The sequence below is a fragment of the Calliopsis andreniformis genome, chromosome 3 (assembly GCF_051401765.1).
Source record: "Calliopsis andreniformis isolate RMS-2024a chromosome 3, iyCalAndr_principal, whole genome shotgun sequence".
In the NCBI taxonomy this organism is placed as follows: Eukaryota; Metazoa; Arthropoda; class Insecta; order Hymenoptera; family Andrenidae; genus Calliopsis; species Calliopsis andreniformis.
Genome location: NC_135064.1, coordinates 6,194,651 through 6,216,900, shown reverse-complemented (window position 1 = coordinate 6,216,900; position 22,250 = coordinate 6,194,651). Strand labels below are relative to the sequence as shown.

General features: G+C 33.4%; 1 protein-coding gene across 1 annotated transcript in view; it reads right to left on the bottom strand.

The window, feature by feature from the left end:
* Positions 1-3,521: 3,521 nt before the first annotated feature.
* LOC143188727 (octopamine receptor beta-1R) overlaps positions 3,522-22,250 on the bottom strand; it is a 125,528-nt gene continuing 106,799 nt past the window's right edge. The window contains exon 6 of the mRNA XM_076393142.1: positions 3,522-3,828. Coding sequence (XP_076249257.1) covers positions 3,522-3,828 — 307 coding nt within the window. The remainder of the gene's footprint in view (positions 3,829-22,250) is intronic.

The following is a 22,250-nucleotide window of genomic DNA, read 5'->3' as shown; positions in this document are numbered from 1 at the left end:
GAAATCTAACACTTTCTCAGAAACCTCTTATTTCAAAATAATATAAATACATTGTACACTTTTCCTTTGGATTCGATATGAATTTTGTCTGATTTTCCACTAATGAAGGAATTAGTATTAAAGCTATATACTGGTATTCTTTCCGCGAGGAAAACGGATAGTTTATAAACAGTAAATTAGCTGCAGTTGATTTTCCTTTAGGATAAGAAATATTTCAATTAGTGGCCAAGGAAACGATTTCTCGTCATGATATTGTTGGATGACCAAATGTCTGTTGATTATGAATCGAATCCCTAAGTGATCAATCTAGATAGAGAATCATCTCTTATCGTGTCGGAAACAACTTATTATTAGTCATACCCACTTTCTCTTTCCGTACGAAGTTCGACTATGTCCAGCTAGTCACTTTGTAACTAAAGGCTTTGGTCATCTTCACCCTATCAAAATACAAAGGTATAAAACCCTTAGAAATTTGTAAAACGGAAGATTTTTATTTCAGTCTTGATTCTGGAGCCATATTATAACCTCTGTTGCTAGTACAGGTAGTATATGCAGGGTGATTAGCTTATCTGGAAACCATTCGAGTGTTGGCAGCATTTATTCTACACGCTGTTGGCATTATAAGTTCTGCCAACACCCATTACAGGATTTCCAGTTAACCTGATCACCCTGTACTTTTTATTGACACGTTGGTTGTGGATTGATTTCAAAGTGTTAAGGTAATTGTTGGAACCATGTTAAACTTAATTGTAATGATAAAGATCGAGTCTATGTTACTCGGACATCCAACAATATTATCCTCTCAGAGACTAAATATCTTCGAGAAAGAATAGAGATAATGAGCGACCGCATAAATCGCGTGAAAAAGCCTCGAATTCGGCCACTAACTTGCGCTCAGTTCTTTCGTGATGAACTTTAAGAGAATAAACTGTCGAAAAGAAGTTCCTCGTTTATGAGCACCAAAGGAAGTATATTCCTCTCATAAGAATAGAAGGGGAAAAATGACAGAAAAAAAAATGATGCGAAGATCAACGTTAAAGTTTCAGGATTAGTGGATGGCGACATGATTATAGTTTCTTTGACTTTATCGAAGAAAAATATTGATAGGAATTTCCCCACGGAAAGAATGCCAGTGTATGGCCAATTATGTTACTGTATTTTCAGTATATTCCATTGTCCGCTGCTACTAGGAATACCAAAATAGACTTACGTATTGGACGTAGTTGTATTGGACATTTCCACTACAATCATGAACATAGAACCCCAAGGGCGTAGTTAGGGGGTAGGCAAATGGTCATGTACTCGCCCCTATACACAGTCACTTGCAAGGTTCTTGTAGAACTCTGTCATCTTCTGTGGAAATTCCAGGAGTTTATTATTCCAGCGTTCGTTCATGTACGCAGATGTCCTCAGTGTCAAGGAATCTGGGTTCGTTTCTCATTTTTCTTTTAATTCTCCGTGTCAACATTAATCTCAAACCCACGGACACTTTCAGACTGTGAGCAATTTTCATGGTTCAACGCGATGCTCTGGTCATAATTGTGCCTTGTACATGTTTTAAAACATCAACGTCGGTGTACTATTCTCATGCTTTATTTACGGTCTGACTTTAATAAACCCTGTACAGAGCCGTGGAGGTTCATCAGCCTTACGCTGGAACTCGTATCTTTGTGAGGTACGAGTCCTTTTTTGATCTCGGTTTTTAATTAAGTGGCCTCTGTATCCTGAATACCGTGCTTTTACTCCGTTGGGTCTATTAGAAGAACTATTTTTTAAAAGGTACGATTCAGCGGGGTGGGTAACGTTTATTGCTATTTCTTTTCTTTTTTGTGATGAAGAGTCTAGAGTCAATGAGGAGGATTTCGAATCAATTAAGGGGATCAAGAGAAGGGATTACAAGAGGGAGATAAAAAGTGAAATTGGTGTAATGGGAGTGTAACTCGAATTGAGGGTGTGCTTGTCGATTAATTAAGTAAGATTTAGTAGGGCACCAGCGATGCTGAGTTGCAACGGGTAGATTCTTCAGAATTTGTTTTCGTTTTAGATCTAGAATTTTATGATGCTCAACAATGTTTCCATTTCAGGTTTAAGGTTAATGATGAGTTAAAATTAATTAAAGAATAATAGAATTTAGGTTGAACGTATTTTCATTGATGTATTAATTTATATTAATTATGCATTTTTATAAGTGTAGTATGTACCTGGATGTTTGTTTCTGTATCTCAACCTTCGAACTGAGTGCAATAATAGTAACTATTATACTTTTTCATAAAATAGGTTGTTTTATATAGGCAATACAAATTTTAAATTAACAACAAAGATTAAAGTTTAAATCTGAAATTGGTACTTCTGATCAACCTACATAATATGATGCATATGATGTAATGTTCACAATTTTGCAACAAATAATTTGAAAGACATTTTCATTTCACCTTTAAATATCACATTTTACGAAACAGCTATCTTGTTATCATGTACATCTAATTTAAAGTGTCAAAACATCTTATTCAAAGTAATTAGATATGATCCAGAATAGGACCGCCATCAGATCTGGAGGCGACGTTCAGCCAATCTTAAAATATTACTCGAATCAGATCATCAGTCTGTACCCGAGGCCAGTAACCTCAATCACAAACTTGATAAAACGTTGCGGCGGAAATAGATCGGAATCTTGCAACAGTCAAGTTTCGTCCCCTTAAAATAGGTCGACCTCGTTGGAAATCTCTTCGCAGGATGCTTCTTTGAGTATCAAACTTCTCTTTTAATAACACGTAACCTAGCCAGTCTGTGTGGATAAAGCGTACATGTGTAGTTGATCCTTTAAATATAACACAGATTTTCATGAAACGCCACGACACGTCTAAATACTTTTCAGAATTATCTTGCGACTGGCACTGAAAGGACGAAAGGAATGAATGTAATGATCAGATGAGTAGTACCTAAACGAATTATACATATGAATGCAAGAGGAAGACGTAATTTAATATGTCTCATAGTAGAGATGGTTGTGGTGATATGTTTGAGCCTGACTTAACTTTTAGTTTACTCTAATGGTAAGTCCCTTCATGTCCACGATACCTTGAATATCCTGTGGGAATAAAAGTCAGGAGAGCAGAAAACGAAGCAGTCTTTGAAGCATAACGTTGCTGTACAGCCTTTCATCCAAATTCCCACTGGAAATCAACGATAAAAGGACTAAATCTCTCAAATCCATTTCAAAGAACCAACGATACACAAACAATAAACTCTAATTGGCGCTCAACGAAGTCGCCATAGACAGTTGCACCTGGATCACTAATTGACAACCGAGACAATCTTTACGTTTCACACGTTTTAGCCACTAATTGGCTATCGATACAGTCTCCTCACATTCGGGCCGTTAATTAAAAATCAAAAGACTAGATCCACCGAAACGAAGACTCTGTCACTATGTACGAAGTCAGACGTTACCAGCATTAACGATTGTCTCTTGCCATCAATTGACAAAGACGCCAGCGTCTTTGGTTCAAAAGTGACCAGGTTTAAATGCACGCCTCGATGTGCACGTTGGTCATCTCGCTGGCTCTCAGCTGGTTGTTGACGTGCAACTCCGAGGACGCGTTGCTGTGCACGAGGTCTTGCTTTCTGTGCGCTTGGTGTAGATCGCGAACAGGACCTATCACCACGCAACAGCTCTCCAAAGTTTTCTTGAAGGCGGCGCGGAAATCACGATTGAAGTAGGCATAGATCAAGGGATTCAGCGCGCTGTTGAAGTAGCCCACCCAGAATACCATCGCGACCACCGCGTCGCTGCTCTCACAGGTATCGCAGAGTGACGTGATGACGTACCTGTTGGAAGAAAACAAAAGGCCAGCTGTGAGTTTCTTTGTAATTTAAAGTAAATGATTTGTACAAGAAAATGATAATGAAACGTCAGTATTTAATGTGCTCACTTATGCTTTAAACCTTTTAAAGAAGAAAAGTAATATAATACATTGTTTTAATACAGCACAATAAATCCCGTAGCGAGCATGCCACTCGCTTTAACTGAAAGCAAAAATCGTTTATTTTTACCACCCTTCGAGTACACTATTTTTGAAGTTATGAACTCTTCATGTCTGCCTTCTATATTGTCCAATATTGAAAATTCGAGTTTATATCTTTTTTATCCTATCCTTGTAAAAGTAGCACTAGTGAAGTGATGAGATGTTTCATAAAAAATAAGGGCAAACATGATATAAATTGAACACCACTAATAACAGTGCTCAATTTGAATTTTTTTAAAAGGAGTAAATGGCACATTAAAGACAAATTATTACAGAATATTACATTTGTTAAAAATATATTTCTAATTAATGCCAGAGTAGTAAGTATTACTATTTGGTTATACAATAACTATACTAAAATAATTCTCTTAAATGTTAAACAAAAAGTGCAAAAAAAATTGTTCATAATCATAATAAATTTTATTTAACAGTCAGAATATACCCTCGTACAACTGTACACGAACTAACCTTTACAATCAGGTAATATAATGAGGACATTATGACTCCACGTTCCATAAAATTTTTTATCAGATACATTATTCACTCTTTTGAACATTTATTATTTATTTTCTTATTCAAATTCATGAAAATTAATAACCTGAAATAACAAATATCTTCCGTACATTGAATAATTTTTTCCAGTGAGATTACAGTAATCTCATTACGCTATCTCCACCATAATGTTTTGTTAACACCGTATCAGTTGAGGATTAATTTACAAAAATCGATTTTGTTACCAGTATTCTATACCTATACATTAACTGCTTCATGTGTTTGAAATTGAAACTAGAGCCTTTACTGATTACAGTATTGTAATTTTTTTAAGAGTCCCAGCTAAAGATTTCTCTAAAAAATTCAGAAATACCATACTCATTCGCCCACGGTTTCTTTCATCTTTCCTCCATTCACTTCGAAGCGGAAGAGCCTCAGGGATCCAGGCCAGAGCCGCTAAATTTCTAACAGGGCGCTTTGAATGTCAGCCAGCGGCTTTTGAATTCGCCCATATCGATTGAATTTGAAATCGATATGACTACTGGCCCCGAAATACTAACAATAAGTAGTCGAAGTATATCCAGTAGCGGCTTTTAAGCGGTTCTCCCCTATTCGCCCATTAGTCTCAATTCGTGGGTTGCCATGGTTCGGCTTTAAAACGAGACAGTCGGCCGTGGTTGACCTACATAGACCTCGAAAATTGTTTCCATTGTTGGGAGTGGAGCACAGATATATTGGCTGAATCCAGCTGATACGACCCAGCTGATTCGACCCAGTCAACAGGGTCTTCTGACGGCGCTGCCGAGATTTTCTTTTCTGCCTTCCTTCGCTAGCCAGCGCTCAAGAAGAGTGAGCTTTGTCTCTTCGTTACGAGCACGCGATTCGAGTAAAAGGAACAAAGCCAAGGGAACCTCTTCGCGAGCGCAATTTAAAAGCACCTCGTGCCTATCACTCGGTTTTATCGCCTGTACCGGAGCTTTAGTCTTAGCTTCCGCGTGTAGGGAAATTATTGAGAGGTTGTGGATAAAAATCCATTTTAGAGAGTTGGAGTGTTTAGAACAATGCAAGCCCGTGAAGTTCAATGAACTTCCGTTTTGTAAAATAAATTAGGAATATCAAATTTAGCTGTATAATTGTGAATAATACGATTATGTAAATCTTTGTATTTGTTCAATTTTTACGCGATGTATTTTCATTGTATTTTATACTGATACTTTTAGACAGTTTTTAAGAATTCTAACAACAAGAAATTCTGAAAGGATAATGCAAAAGTATAATATATGCTATCAGCCAAAAGTTTGGAATGCCTGGTTATTTTCTATAAAAATTACACTATATGGCAAAGCATTTTGACTTAAAATGACTTAATGCTTTTGACTTAATGCTTTTAATAGTGTTATTACAATGCTTCTTTATTCTAATATAATGTGATCAATTAATACAATATAATATTGTTACTTAAATTGACTGTATCAAAGTGAGTTTTAATTTTCTTAATTTAAAAAATGAATCTAAATTTTGGCTAATAGTGTGTACAAAAATTAATATATATACATATATTTCATGTCTTTATTACTACTTTTACAATTCTGGTTATTATGTCACTTGGTATAATATAATAAGGTATTATATCACAAGTTATGTTAGAGATTACAAGAGCTTATGAGAACACCGATACAGGACGCCACAGAAACAAAAAGTTTCCAGACGATTGGAACATTAACATGCACATACAACAAATGCAATTTCTGGTCGATCAGCCTCCGTGGGGACAAGTCTGACCACGTGTACTGCACAATGTTTGGCCTTCACCCTTCTTGGTCTAACTTTAACTGAAACTATAGTTAAAGTTATACACATGATTGATCTATCGATTGTGAGTCAACGAATGTAAAGACAGCAAATAATACAAACGGAATTTTTCATAAACCGAAGTGTATTCGTGTTTTCAATGTAAAGTTTGGTGGAATGTTTCTATTTTACTATAAGGGGATGGTGAAGGTGGCTTTTAAAATATTTTACAAACGAAATAACTTTAAATATTTGCTCACTATTGTTAAGGTTACCGTCTAGAGTCCTTTTCGTTTAAAATTTGGTACGAGGCTCTGCATATTACAACAGTTCAAAAGGATATACTTTACCATGACTCAGAACTTACAGATATCACGCATTGGAGGATCAGTTTTAAAAATTATATAAAAATGTGTTAATTTTGAATGTTTTAAGTTTACTGATCACTACTTGCTTCGAGATGTAATGTATTTAATGTTACATGCAATATTGCAGGTTGCTTCCATTCATTGCAATGGTGTCGGAGATGTTTGTCATAATTTAGAATCTAACAATAAGATCAATAAAAATGAAAGATGTAATTGAATAAATACATAAGGGTCAATGCACACGAGCCATATTTTGATACACGATTTCATTGCGATCATATATCTGCCTGCGTTGTTTGCAATTGGGAGAACAAAGAAAAACATATGATTGCAGCGCGATCATGCGTCAAAACATCGCTCGTGTGCATTGGCCTCAAATCGTGACAGCATTCAGTCACATGAGCATGTGTGTATTGCTAGATCTTGAACAGAAAAGTAGAGTATCTTAAAATTAGCGAGACAAGTGAAAAGGTGGTGATATCTACATGAACAAGTAAATCGGAAATAAGGGATAAAATGTTTTAATATCGAAAACAATTATCTTCGAATTTTGGTCAAGTACACATGCACCCAAATAGTATAAATTCAGCTACTTAAGATATACACTGGAACGTGTCTAGTTTACAGTAGATAGAGTCAGTGTTGAAAGTATGAATATTACAATTAAAACTCGATTTTCCTAGTACACAATATAGCCAATATACATATTCGTAAGTAATTTTAGTGCAAGTTCCTACTGAAGTGATGAAATAAAAGTTTTTCTTTTTCTAGTTTATTCTGCACTCAAATCGCAGAAAACGGGAATAGAATTTTTGTGAGAAATGAATGCAGTACTATCAAAAATTTTTAATCGTGCTTCATGTACACATATTGCTAAAATTGATTGAAAAATGTGTTTCAAAACACCAATTTTTCAATAATATGGTCATGGAATGACAAAAAGAAATGCAATTTCATTAAACTTATTTAGAGAGTGACTGACTATACACATACTTGTTCTCCTTAATCTAGTATACAAGATATTGTGCTAAAAATAATTTAAATAAAGTTTAGTCATGTTACTGAGAAGATTATGAGACAAAAATTGGTATTGTTCTAATCATACCTTGGGAAGGGACAAAAACTGTTTATTTTTTTACTTTTAATGTTTTTTCTTCAATATCCAGTTGCCTTTACTTGCTTACGTACATTAAATCGAAACAAATCGACAAATTACATTAAATTCTCGTTACATATAAAATTATCATCCCTAAAATTATTAATTTCATATTGAACATCATTGTTATTGCAGTGAAAGAAGCAGCAAACTTTAAATATTTACAAAAGGATATGTATATGTAGACAGAACAAGCATATACTATATTATACGTACAAAAGCAATCACTCTTGATGAAATGAAGTTTTTTGTGTTTCGACTTCATTTTACACATCTCGTAGTCTATTGTACAAATGTTAAAAATAAAAGAAAATGTAATTATCGAGGGTGATTGATATCGTTCGTTGCTTGGCTCCTGAGGTGAGATTCTCGTCGCGAGTTTAATGCCTCTCTGCTTGTGGCTCTTTCTCCTCCGCGAAAAAGAAGGTTTGCTCATTAAACGGTTTCTTCTCCGTGACACCCAGCGAGAGTGCTTTCAAGAACTTTTCCAATCCCTCACAACTGTAGCACTTTCATCTCGTTTCCACTGATTCTCTCCAAGAAGCTCACGTTGCCAATAGCAGAATGCTGAATTTTCAAAGAATTTTTTGGTGCAAATTTTAGTGAAATCGTATTTATCAAAAATTTCCATCAAGGTATAATAGATATTCACCCTTTATGTCTTTATCTCTTAAGGAAAAATGAAGCTTGCCAGGCTGACTAATTTAATAAATTTTTATAGCGATTATGAAATTATATTTCGATATTTCTTTTTGATGTTGAAATGTAGGTTCAAGTAAAATACTTGTTTTATTAGGTTCTTGTAAAACAAGAATACAAACTACGTATTAATAACACGAAATGGTTAGTTACTAGACGATAAAAAGAACATACAACTACGAAGATTAAATAAACTCAATCGACTTTCTGTGTACTATAATAGAAAATGATTGTTACCTATTTCATGTGTATAATATCTGTTTATAACTAGGCTCACGTCGACTAACAGTTTTGTGGGTTTAACTAAAAGCCAACTGTAGACTGAATAGAATTTTATGTATCGATTTTTTTCTTATCCATTAAGCTATGTTTACCCTGAGACAATAACAAGGAACTTTTTGTTGCTGTTAAGGCATATTCAGATTAGTCACGTTCCTTGATTTCAAGTGGCTTGAATGCAAATGATTTGAGACAATTTGACCAATGTTGATGTGTTATACTATTTAATTTGAAATATGCTTTCAAACTTCAAGTGAAGTTGATGTCTTTTCAACCTTTCCTTGCCTTGAAGTGCACGACGTTTGAAGTATACTATGATGTATATGTATACTGTACTCTACAGAACAAATTTCAATCAAATCGACAAACATGACTCGTCAAAGCTATTAAAAGTGCATGTCATGTTTGAAAAATACATAACCAAATAACCAGCATGCAGTGGCATGCACCACCCCTTTCGAGGCTATTTTTATTATTTTTGTATGACAGCTTGAGTTCAAGTTACTTTTGAATTGAAACCACTTAAATCCTTATTACTTGACTTGTGTGAACACAAAGTTGACGTCAAACTACTTGTATACAAGTGGCTTAAATTCGTATAACTTGACTAATATAAACGAGGCTTTACTTGTAGCCCGAAAAGTCACTACTATCGAAGAATAATAGTACAATATACAGAATATTTCTAATTGTGAGATTAGAACGTGGCAGTTGGTAAAAATTGTAATGCAGGTAATAAAGGTTTAATATTCTAAATGTTATATAAAACCCTGCATAATTTTAAAACCGAATACTATTACCTGAATTAGCTACCATTTTCTGAGTCACATTACCTTCAAGAGAAGTCATTAGAAGCCGTTATGAATATTACAATGTGAGCAGCTGTCATAGTAACAAGGATAATGAGTCTAATATCATTAGTTACTGTTCAAATTTAAATGTGAGAACGATATAGCATAATCTGCATGTCAGGTGACATGCAATTTCTTATTCAAAGCATGAGCAGCGTGTCTCTTCAGATGATCGCTTTCTGGCGGACTATATCTGTGAAGGAGCTCATTAAACAGAAGATGTTTCTTTCTCATCGTCTCCACCAATCACTCCCTAATCCCTATGTGATTTATTTATAATTTTAGTGGCAATTGTCCCATTCACACCACATTCTATACACAATAATTTTCGAGATGTTACGTCAAATAGGTTTGCTACCTATATCTTTGGGGACGATTTCATTTCTTTAGCATGACTCTGTAAATTGATAAAAAGTGTTTCGAATATGTATTAGGTATTCTACAAATCTATAAAGTTTGTTTAAAATCAGAAATTGACACATGAAAATAGTCCTGCATTAGATCAATTGGTGTTATCATTTAATACTTTAATTTATAACTTCATAAAATATTTATCACTAACTGTATGTGTATTACGTCATGACAGTGACTGTAGGTAATTCATTAAAAAGATCGCATCTTCTATTAATTCTAAAAGATTGTTATTGGCTTCTGTAAAGCAATTGTGACAATTATAGCCACTTTGGAGTGGAGCATTTCATTTTCGCAGATAAGTGCTATGAAAACATTAGAGGAAATGCAACGGTTCTTCGCTTCATGGACGGATATTGTCAATGTGAATCACAACTCCGTGCACAAACATTCATTTCCCTGGTGTTTTCAGTTACCTCATCGAATCTACGAAGGTCATCGCTGGTGGTTTCTCGTTTATTTCCTGCCACCTTTCTCTCCCAATCCATTCAAGTCGCTATCCCGTTGTCAGACGTATTTCTATCATGTGAGTTTCCTCTGAGTATCTGACCATGTGCCATCACTTTAGGATCGAGGAAATTGGATGAAACGTCAAGTGGTTCTACTTTTGCGAAAAATAGTGGGAATTTGTTATTTAAATCGGAGTCTCTATATCGTATACATGACATGCCTAAGTTTATATTTTGCTGTTCCTGGAAAAAAGGATTCAGACAATTGTTTCTCTAATTCTATTTTATTGAATTCTGTATTGGATATCCTGCGACTGTGTTCGACCATTTGTCACAGAAAAATATGCTACTTAAAGTTGTTAAACGTTAAATTAATCGATTTATGTAAATAAGTATATATAAAATATGTAAGGGAAAATTGCAAAATTTAGACCGTTAACGTATTTTTTATTGTAGATTGATAATAAAATATTTTTAATATTTGAGAGGTAGCGGAAAAAAATGTTAGCCTAGGCAAACGCGACTAACAATTTTTCGTTACTCTAACTAAAGGCTGATCATAGCCTTGAGAGAATTTTATACATCGATTGTCTTCTTATCCATTAAATAGAAAAGAAGAAATGTTCAATCTGTAATCGGCCTTTAGTAAAATCGACAAAATTATGGGTCATGTGCGCCTATATTTATAACGTGACTACTTCTGCCTTCACTTAATTGACTTTTTCTAAAATGTATTACAAAAAGTTAGATATCTAGCTTTTTACTATTGTAACATTAGTCTACTTAAAACAATTGGTTTTCTTAAGATGGACCACTGGATTAAAGTGTAAAAGTGATCAAGTTTTCTTAACAATAAGTTTACAGAATATGTGACATAAACATCAACATGCCTAATTTGCAAAATCTTATAGTAAAAGTCAAAAATCTAAGCAATAATATTTTCTTAATTTCATATTTACTCCTGCACACAATGTATGAATCCAAGTACAACATTGTATGCTTTTTATCATATTCTTTTCCTTGATTTTTACATAAAATACAAAATCACTCAGAGCCTTTTTTCTTGATTTTAAAAATGATTGTTTTTATAATATTCTACTATTGCTTATATGGTACTGATTCAATGCAAGCAACTACTTTGATCCAATTTAGACAACTTGACTAAATAACTGAAGATATTTGATCTAACCTTAGTTTTAAGTAAAAGTTTAGAATTGAATACAGTAAATTATGGCTTAATATATGTATTTTCTACATATATAATTGAAAGTCGTATTATTTACTTTAAACAAACCTGAGAGTATATGTATAGTTAGATGCTGAAATATTATATTTGCACTTGTTAAAACAGACTGCGTTTGTTTACTTAAACATCAAGTGGTGCTGTGTGATAGCGATTAATAATCACTGATTATTGCATTAACTAATTTAGCATATAAATGACACATATTATTTGTCATACGGCGTAAATTGTTTATACATTACAAAACATACTGGTGGTTCAATCTAAATGCTGCGCAAGTTCAAATTCAACAACCTTTCCCTATATTAATAATAATAAATTTCAATATAATTTCCATTAGCAAACTTTATTCTTTTAATTGGTCGTTCTGATGCGAAACCAAACTAAACAGTTTACATTTTCTGACAACACATGACTTCTGGCCGTAATATTTATACGTGTAACAATATCAGTTACTTCTGAGCAAAGTACAATTACTAAGTTTATTTGTTACGCTCAAAAATGTTGTTTAGCGTCAGAAAATCTAAATACCTTATTTTTTGTATAAATATAGAAAATTACTTAAGTAAATTTATTCTTTGCACTTTCATGGAAATTATTAAAACCGTATTTTTGTTCAATATATTACTCCAGTAAATGTACTTAAATGCATATAGGTATCTATAGGTATTAAAAATTATACAAATTATGATAGGGAAACATTAATACAGGTGAAAAACGATGCTCTAGTTTTGATGTTATGAATCTTCAAACTACATAGAATTATCATATTTAGTTTATTCCATTTACAAATTTTTCAAAATTTCTTAATGTTCCAAATATTTCTCGAATGTTTCAAATATTTTTTTTTGAATTTTCTTAATTTTTTATAAATTTGTCTACTTTAGCCTAAGCGCACACCTACCAATAATCGGTGATCGACAATTTTATCGGTCTCAACCTAAGCACACACCTATCAACAATCGGCGACCAACAATTTTGTTAGCCTAAAAGTCGATTACAGACTGAACAATCCTTTTCTACCTTGTAATCAACCTTTAGACCGATCTAATTGTTGATCACCGATTGTTAGTAGGTGTGTACTTAAGCTTAAGCCCGATTAAAAACTGAACAATCCTTCTTTTTCTATCTAATGGATACGAAGAAAATCGATATATGAAATTTGTAATCAGCCTTTGGACCGATTGTCAGTACGTGTGCGTTGAGGCTTAGGGCCGATTACAGGCTAAACAATCCTTCCTATTCTATCGAATGGATAAGAGGACAATCGATATATGAAATTTGTAATCGGCCTTTAGTCCGACAAAATTGTCGGCATACGTGCGCTTAGGCTTAATTTGAAAGAATTCTTGAGTTCAAATTTAACTGATTTCTTCAATAGCATTTCGCGTCCTTATAATTCTTTCGCTTACTAATTTCCTTAATTCTCTTATTGTCACAAACTTTATTAGATTCATTAAATCCAATGTTTTCTGCATTCTGCAGAAGAGAATGTTAAATCTTTCAATGTTAACTGCATTCATTCAGTTCTGTCGATCCTCGACATCAAAGATAATTCCATTTGAAGTGGCACTAAAATGAAAAACTTCTCATTAAATTAATAAATCGAATTTTCCACGATTGATGCAGTAGTTAAGATCAATAATTAAGATTGTCTCCAAGGTCTTCCATGAAAGGATCCCTCCTCTTTATCAATGCGCCCGTTAGCAAAAGCATTCGGAGTAGAAAAGCAAGCGTACGAGCGTTTCAGTCGAGAAATTCGTCCGTAGCCTCGAACTTCGGAGACAAAAGGGCTGGACAGTATTATTTCTCTGAGCACGACGGCAAATGGGGGTTACAGCAGGCGCCGACGAAGAAAGGAAGTGGCGAAAAGGACGCGAACGCTTAAAGAACGTTCACGCGGAAGGGAGGCCACAAGTCTACACTTGTCGACGTGTCAGGTCGTGTACGTTTCGCTTTATTAACTCATCTGTCCCTCACTTTCCTTGTCTTTTTTGACACTTCCAGCGAGTCGACGGGGTGAAGTCGAACGAGTGAGTGATGCCACAGTTGTTCTTCAGCTTTAGATCAATCTAATTTCAATGGAATTCTGCAGAGTGTAAACAATGTACGTGGGAATACTTTGCAGGGCGGTAGATGAGCCAAAATGGAACACAAAATGTTCAGATATAATGTCCGATCTGACTCCATTTTGCAATAGATCCTAATAATGCTTTAGAGTTCAGCATATCTAAATGCTTACCTAGCTAAGACATTAATGACTAAGACAGAAATGAATTAAGCGCTTTTTATTTTATTTTTGCCCTTCGATGCATCTGTAAAATTAAGGAATTCTCTGATTGTTAGTTTAGCATTTAGATATGTTACCTTTAAGAGCCTGGTTACACATGTGTTGATATAGCGGATGTTAGGACGTACGTTGTGTGTCTTTCCTTGTTTGTTCAGTTAAAAATAACAAAAACACGACTATAATCATCCATCAAATCCGACGTCCACCAATATTAGTGTGACCAGGCGCTAAGGCATTATTTTTGCAAAATGGAAACAGACTGGATAGTATGTTATAGGACATTTTGTGTTCCCTTTGAGCTCCCCATAAAATAATACCATATATATTGTTTACATCCTGTATTTAAAATCGGTATTTAAAAATATTCAAAGCAAATTTCATGTATCTTTGCTAATGAGTTTACAACATCAGCGTAGCATACACTACAGATAAAAGGATGCACACAGAAATCGGATACACTTTCTTTTTCTATCCTTCTATCGGTAGCGGTAAAATAAAGATTAAATCCAAAATCTTTTTTCTAATTATTTAATGGTAAACTTTTTGTCGACTAAACTTTTGTCTGACGTCTAAATATTATTTGAAATGAAGTATGGTGGACTAGAGATCGTCAGATCCTTCCGACGCGACACCACACAGATAAAGTTTCGCACCTATTACACGAGCCGTTACCTCGATGTCATGTATTGATGAGATTAATCTTGTGAACGAGTGAGCTTCTGGATCGTAAGATGACTCGTTACAAATCCACTAATGTCCGCGTTGTGCGAGGTTTAAAGCGAACCAAAATCGATACTCGGAAGCTCTGGACGAAACGCTCTCTTGTAGGAGTTCATGTGTAACATTTTGAGTTGAAAAATTTATTAAAACATGAAAATAGCTAAAATACTACTAAAAACAATGTTAAGAATTATCATGTTAGTGATTTTCAATACGAATAATAGCAATAAAATGCAAATATTAATATTAATAAAATCGTCTTAAACTATATATTTGTAATACTGTTTTCATTATTCATTCTTCAAGCTTTCTTTCGTCGACTGCCTTACGTAATAAATTTCTTCTCTGATTTCAATTAAAGATGACTAGCCATCGAAACATTAAAAGAAGTAAATCAGACAATGATAAAAAGTGAACATAACTTTAAAATGATGAAAAACATTATCTTAAAGAGAATGATCATATCAAATTAACATTGAAATCAATTGCAATGCTTATTCTTTGTGTATAAATAATTACTCTTCAAGATATCTATGTAGGTAATCAATGTTATTAAAATGACTTTCAGTGACTACTTTAAATGCATTATCTTCTATGAAGATGATGACCGTGAATAGAGAATACTGTAGAACAATGGCGCATTGAAATGAAAATTCAATAAACACAAGGGTCTACAGATCTGATATGCAGTGTTCTGTGTTGGCTGATAACCAAGCAGAATACATTTGTCAGAATTGGTAGACAGTTCCGGTGGATCGCTGGCATACCAGCAGCGCTAAATTGCGCTTAAACGTCAACGGTATGCCTGCGACAGAAGTCATTCATGATTTATGATCGACGATTGACATGACATACTTTTATTTAAATACACCAGCGCCTCGATCATGCATAAAAAATATGATTCGGACAGCCTGCATGTGTTAAGATTTATGAAATTATCGAGAAAATTAATCAGATGCGGCATTTCGCAGGATATTGTTTATTCGATTTAGAAATAAATAAGTACGTTAAATTTGTGTTGAATTTGAGCGCGACAAGCTTTAAATAAATTTCTACTGACTCTAAAGATCTTTTTGTTCTTTTTATAAGCAATAGTGCCCGTAAATGTTTTTTGAGATAGTTTCATTTTTCTGCTAGAATTCGTCTGTTTTTATAGCTCTCTGAACATTAAATATTTATGCTTTTCTAGACATCAAAATAAGAAGCAAATCATGAATAACGAAATCACAGTTGAGTCTTCGTTAATTAATTATAAGTCTTTATACGTAACAAACAGTTGCAATTAGCACATTCGTATACCAGCAGTTGGATTCTACAACGCTCGATCGCATAGTGATTATGATAATCGTTACTTCCCATGACCTGACCCCTGACATGAGCTTCACGATCAAAATGGTGCCACACAATTTGCCGAGCTTCATGCATATTGTATTAATCTTCAAATGCTTACAATTACAATTAACAAATATCCTTTTGTAGCTAAAGAAATATGTCATAGACAAAGTGAAAAACTTCGTAAGATCCAAGATATGTATATCTATCTCCATAGTATTTAGGGCTGCAGAGAAATAGTTTAAAGAGTTGAAGTGAAATAGGAGAGTAATTTATAAGTTTACGAAAAACTCAAAATTGTTACATTATTTATACATTACTTATCGGTAAATCCTATTATTAGCCAATTAATAGGCTTTCGATATCTAATGCGTTAAATAGTATACAATATAGTAATGTATTTATTAATTTTTCTGATTTACTTAGTATAGTTAATTTCAGTAGTAGTCCTACTTTTATTGTAGATATTATTTTAATAAAGAATATTGTTAGAGTATTTACTACTTTAAGTACTCTGTCAATAGACACATTTGCACGTTTATAAAAGGGTTTATAAAAAAATAAAGGAATAACTAGTAATAAAATTAAACTCTTTTTATACATATTTCCAATCTAATTTTTTATTTTTTATATTTTTATTAATGTAAAATTAATTTAGGATGTTCTGAACATGGAAAATGAATTCCTGTAAAATTTAGAGGACGTGGCCTATTAAGTAAGGAGACTGTCATCCTCACATGTGTATAAATGATTCTTCTTCTGAAGTAGCTGTTATTATAATTTTTTAATAGAATAGAGTAAACAGGCATCGCTAGAAAATACAGTATTTTTTTTATATACAACTCTTTTTTGCATATAGTTTACAACAATCGACTTCAACTCAGAAGCTGCACAAGTAGAACTTTAAAACTGAAGCTTGAACTTAACAATTAAAAGTATCAGGTTCTCTTTGTAATTGTTACCGAATTATAACAAAAATTCCATTAATTGATTCTTTTGTCCTCTAAATAAAAATGACACTGAATGTGATATACATAATTTAACTTATTCTTTATTGAATAATGTAAAAAATCATGTAATATATATGCAGTATTATTTTAATCGGGAAAAAATGAGAAATTCATCACTGTTATTTTTGCAATGATATGATGATAGTTGAAGGGGTCAATTTTTTGAGTAAAGTTATAAATCATCTCTCTAGTGGCTCTAAGTGATCCCACTCGACGTCGCATCGCATCGCTGCATGACAGACTCCAAAACGTCTAAACATTCTGGAATATTCATTGCAGCGTATTGAAAGCTTTAACTTTTATTAAATCTTTTAAGAAATAGTAGCAATAAATCCTTTATATTCTCTTTACATCTTATTTGAAATTCCAGAAAGTTTAACTGTATCGTGTTTAGTACCAGTTTTATTACGAAATTTATATTCTCGATTGTTGAGGCTTAGTTTCAGTTTTCCTTTTTCTCGGTTCGATGAGTCGATGGAAGGGATTGCATACGATATTAGTATATCTCTTCGAATAATTGCAAATCAGCGAAAACTTTCGTTTGGCAATTATCCAGAAATACTATGTAGATTCTATCGTACACCTAAAAAGGGTTTCTTGTGCCTTAAAGAGTTATATATGTATATCTACAAATTAATGAATTTCTCATTTAAAAAATTCACGATTAGTATACATAAAATACTAGCTTGTATATGCTTGCATTTCTTTACATTACAGTCTTACTGTCTTCCAACATATTTGGTCCATTGCACAAGCCCAAGTTTCAGCCTTTCATAGCTATTTCAGGTGAAGTGAACAGATGATAATCCGAAAGGACGAGGTCGGGACTATTAAAGGGGATATAAAACATGTCGCAAACATCTTCTCTGAAATAGCCCTCCTCTTCTTTCATATTTCATACTTACGTATCTATTTTTGAACTTGTCAATCCACTCGTAGACACTTCTTTGCTAGAAGTAGTATACTATTTCTGTACTGCGCTGCAAACTGTCAATAGATTTCAGCTTCTGATACATCTTCAGATCATAAAAAGTGAACAGTAAAAATAGTATAGACGTGCCCATTTGTAGTTACAAGTATCATTGCGAGTTACAGTCACACCTGATATTACTATCACTTTTTTATCTTCTTAATACGAAGAATTTGTGATCTTCAACTTTTCATATTTTGTATATGTACAGTTTTTAATTTTCTGACTTTTATATATTTTTTCAAATTTTTTTGGTATCCAACTATTTACATTTTCTAATGTTTTGATATAGTATTTTATAACTTTCTTAAATTGAAATTTCACTTTTTTATGTGCAATTTTTTAGGTACAATTAAGTGTAGCTTATTTTGCAAACTTCTAGTTATAAAGCCACATTTATATTTAACGACCAAATGCTCATTCTTTTTCCACTTTTCATTTCTTTTTCCACAAGCTGAAGTGTAAACGAACATACTTTCACTATTCGATGATTGTTTGAAACATTGTATCCAAATACTTTAATACTATAAAATATTAGGACACTTACTTAATAATAAAACGACAACAAATATCTAAAATAACTTATGAAATCAATAGTGAATCTTACTTTATGTAAAGCATTTTGTTTTATATATTAATATATTATATGTATATTATGAATATTTAAAAACATAAAATAATATTTATAGTCTTTTCATCGATAAACATTTAATAATTTCCAGGATTGAAATAATTAAATTATTCACATCCATGTAATTATAGTATATCAAATGAGTATATATGTATTCGCAATGTAATCTGTTAAAAAATACCATTTAATATTTAGAATTTACGTTGCAAAACGAAAATTTATTAAAAATAATAGATGCCTTAATATTTTTGAACAGGCATGTTCACCATAAAGTTACGTTCTCTTAGTGTAAAAATATTTAAAATCATTCTGTGAGCAGCGAAGCCCTGAAGGACCTAAATGTTTTCCGAATCAACTTAACCCATTATGGCCTAAAGTTGCGTAAATGTAACGTTATGTATTTAAAAAACGTGAATATCTATATTCTGTACACTGTATACCTTATACGTTATTTTATCGAGGCAAAAACGATATTTTATAATAACAAATTCTATGCATCCTATACACAAAATTAATCTATGATTTACAAAAAATTGGTGTACTCTGGTGTGATAAATCCTTCAATTTTTACAATGTTCAGAACGTTGTAGAATCTTGGTCAAGCAAGAGAAATATAAATTAACTAACAAAATTTTAAGCTAATCTCTGAGATACCCTTTCACAACAGTAACATAAAGAAACAAAATTCAAACTTGTAAATTCAATAAAACAAAGCAAGTGAAATGTTTCGTTCACACAATTTTAGACCTTAATGGATTATTGCGTATTAAGGAAATTGCTATGAGTATTCGCTTCCGAACAGCCACTACAATGAAGCTTCTAAGCGAGGACAGATTAGCCCTCATCCTTTACCAGATTTGTTGGAATAAATACGGAAGATTTCACTTGACTGTCCTGACTCTAAGGAATTTTGCTCTGAGCTGGATTAATATGGGATGGACGACGTCAAATCCATCTCAACGACACCCAGCCTCACAAATTTAGAAACAATTTGCTTGATCGCCGCTTATCCTAGGCGAACGAAAGCACGAAGTTGCATTGATCTTATTCTACCTCTATGTCCTTATTTTTATTTGGTATAACGCCCTTTAACAAGAATGTATCTCCGAAGAATTAAATAATAAGAAAATGAAAATGAACGAATGGTTGAGTAGAATCGAAGCTGAAATCAATTTGGGGAAGTACCTTGTAACGAATCTTTTTTTATTTGATTCATAAAACTACGACTTGTTACAAACACAACAGGAAAAAAACGACAGTCTTATAACATTTTAATTCGCCCAATTTTGGATACACGTGTTCATATATCGATTCTCATGATTATTTTCGAGTCCTTAGAAATTTCCTTGAGAACAATCGCCTTCCTCTTGGGATTTTGGATATTCCATCTCCTTGTTAGTTTTTACTTCCAATGGGACACGCGATTATACGAATACTTCATTAAGAACTCATTAGTTCCAACTCGTGACACATGATGGCATGCGTGTACAATTGACAGCGAAATATAGCGATTCCAGTAAAACAGCAGGGTATTGGTCCTTTATACTTTTGACAATTCACGTTTGTGGTGGCTAACTAAGGACTCAAGTACGAACCAACATATTTTTTCCTGATTTTTACCAGTTCGAAGCTCCAAAGGTAGCAAAAGGGGTAAACAAGTCTTAATTCTATAAGATTCATTAATATCAGTACAGCATTAATAATTAGTCAAATATTACAAATAGTAAAGAAAGTAATGTAAAAACAAAATTTGATATTTTAGTAAAGTAGATATTAAATGGTAAGTTTTATCAATTTTTGCATAATTAGATTCTACGTAGTTAATTGACAATGCTGTATTCATGATAATGGCCCTTGTAGAACTCCTGAGGCTCCGAAGGATCAGAAAAGAATATGTTGGTTCATATCTGGGTTCGTGGTATTTTACCACAACGCCTCGTCGATTGTTATTAGCGTGAAGGACCGATACCCTGCTGTTTTACTGAAATCACTATATCCCGTCGTCGACTATACGTGCTAACATGTCACAATATGGCGAGATAGTTTGACTTATCAAGTTATACAACCTACAGGACAAAATGGTGTCGCGCACGACACAGTTCCATCAGAGTCCAGGTGCATTATTTCTGAACAAGCCAAGAATCTCGTGCATATCCGTATGTCGAATCGAGTCCTATGCAAACCACCTGAGATCACGGAGGCAGTGGTCGCTGCTTCTTTTTCCACGAGACGGTATCGATCGAGCCCTACACAGCCCTCGAATGCATGCCCCCTTTCACCCTTCACTGCGTTCCCAGCCTTTCGGAATTTCGAGATGCACCGCAATATCGAAAGTGGTCGAGGTGCTCGAAACCCAGACCCATTGAAATTCCATCGAAGCAAAGAACCTACTTTTCGGGGGAGACTTTCGACGTTTTGGCGAAGACGCGTTTCAAACACGAAGAACACCAGGGAAATGAAAGGGGGGAGGTTGGTTGGAAAACTAGATGTCCACGGGGATTGTAGGAACTTTCGTACAGGTAAATTCTTGATCGTTGCATTTTGTTCAGCTTTGTTTCGATTACTTTCTGTGTTTGTCTGAACAAGTCGTTCGTTATTTATCATCCATTCTGGTGAGATTTCGCTAGATGTTCAGAGTGTTTAAACATGGACCTTGCGAAAATAATGGCAACTTCCGCCAAAAACGGGATTTCATACGTGCATTTTTCTTTGCAAGGGTCAAAATATTAATTTTTTTCAGTTGGATACATTTTCTTAAAGTGTAACATTTCAAAAATGTATTAATGAAATTTTATACCTCAAATCAAAGAAATAATAATGTTACAATGATTTTAATCCTAGAACGACACTCTTCTATGTTCAGCATAATTAGAAAACACCATGAGGTTGCGGATGACTAAAAAGAATCTTAATATTTAAGGTGATATTTATTATTTTCGAAAAATTCTTTTTCTAATTCCTGTTTACAGAAAAAAGAACAGGATTTTTATGTTGCTTTAAAGTGCATGCTAAATAAAAGTTGACGCCGCCGGTGATCCCAGGGGGTCGTTCTAGGGTTACGAAAGCGATGCACTGCTAAAAATTCTAACCATATAGCCTATTCGCATTCTTAGATGTTCAAAATACGAAAATCCTGTTGTATTATTTACCATTTTTTTTTTGTTGGAGAGAGGTATGCTTCATTTAGCAAGAATAGTAGATTAAAACTAAGTGCAATGAATAAATCGTTATGTGAGTATATTGAAGATGCAAACAAAACTATAAATACGATTTTCTGGAAACAGTATTTTAGAAATTAGTTTTTATCATTTTTGAATATTAGATTGATCAATATCTTTCATGTTTGACATATATATGTATAAAGTACATATACCTTCATTTATTAATTTTTGCTCATATTAATGGCTAAATAATGCTCTTATTCCCGATGTTTTATGTTTATAAAAAATTCTGAAAAATGAAGTTAACGAAAGTACTTATTCGTAACACGATTATAAAGTTTTTAAAAACATCCGTATCTCTGCAGGTTTGAT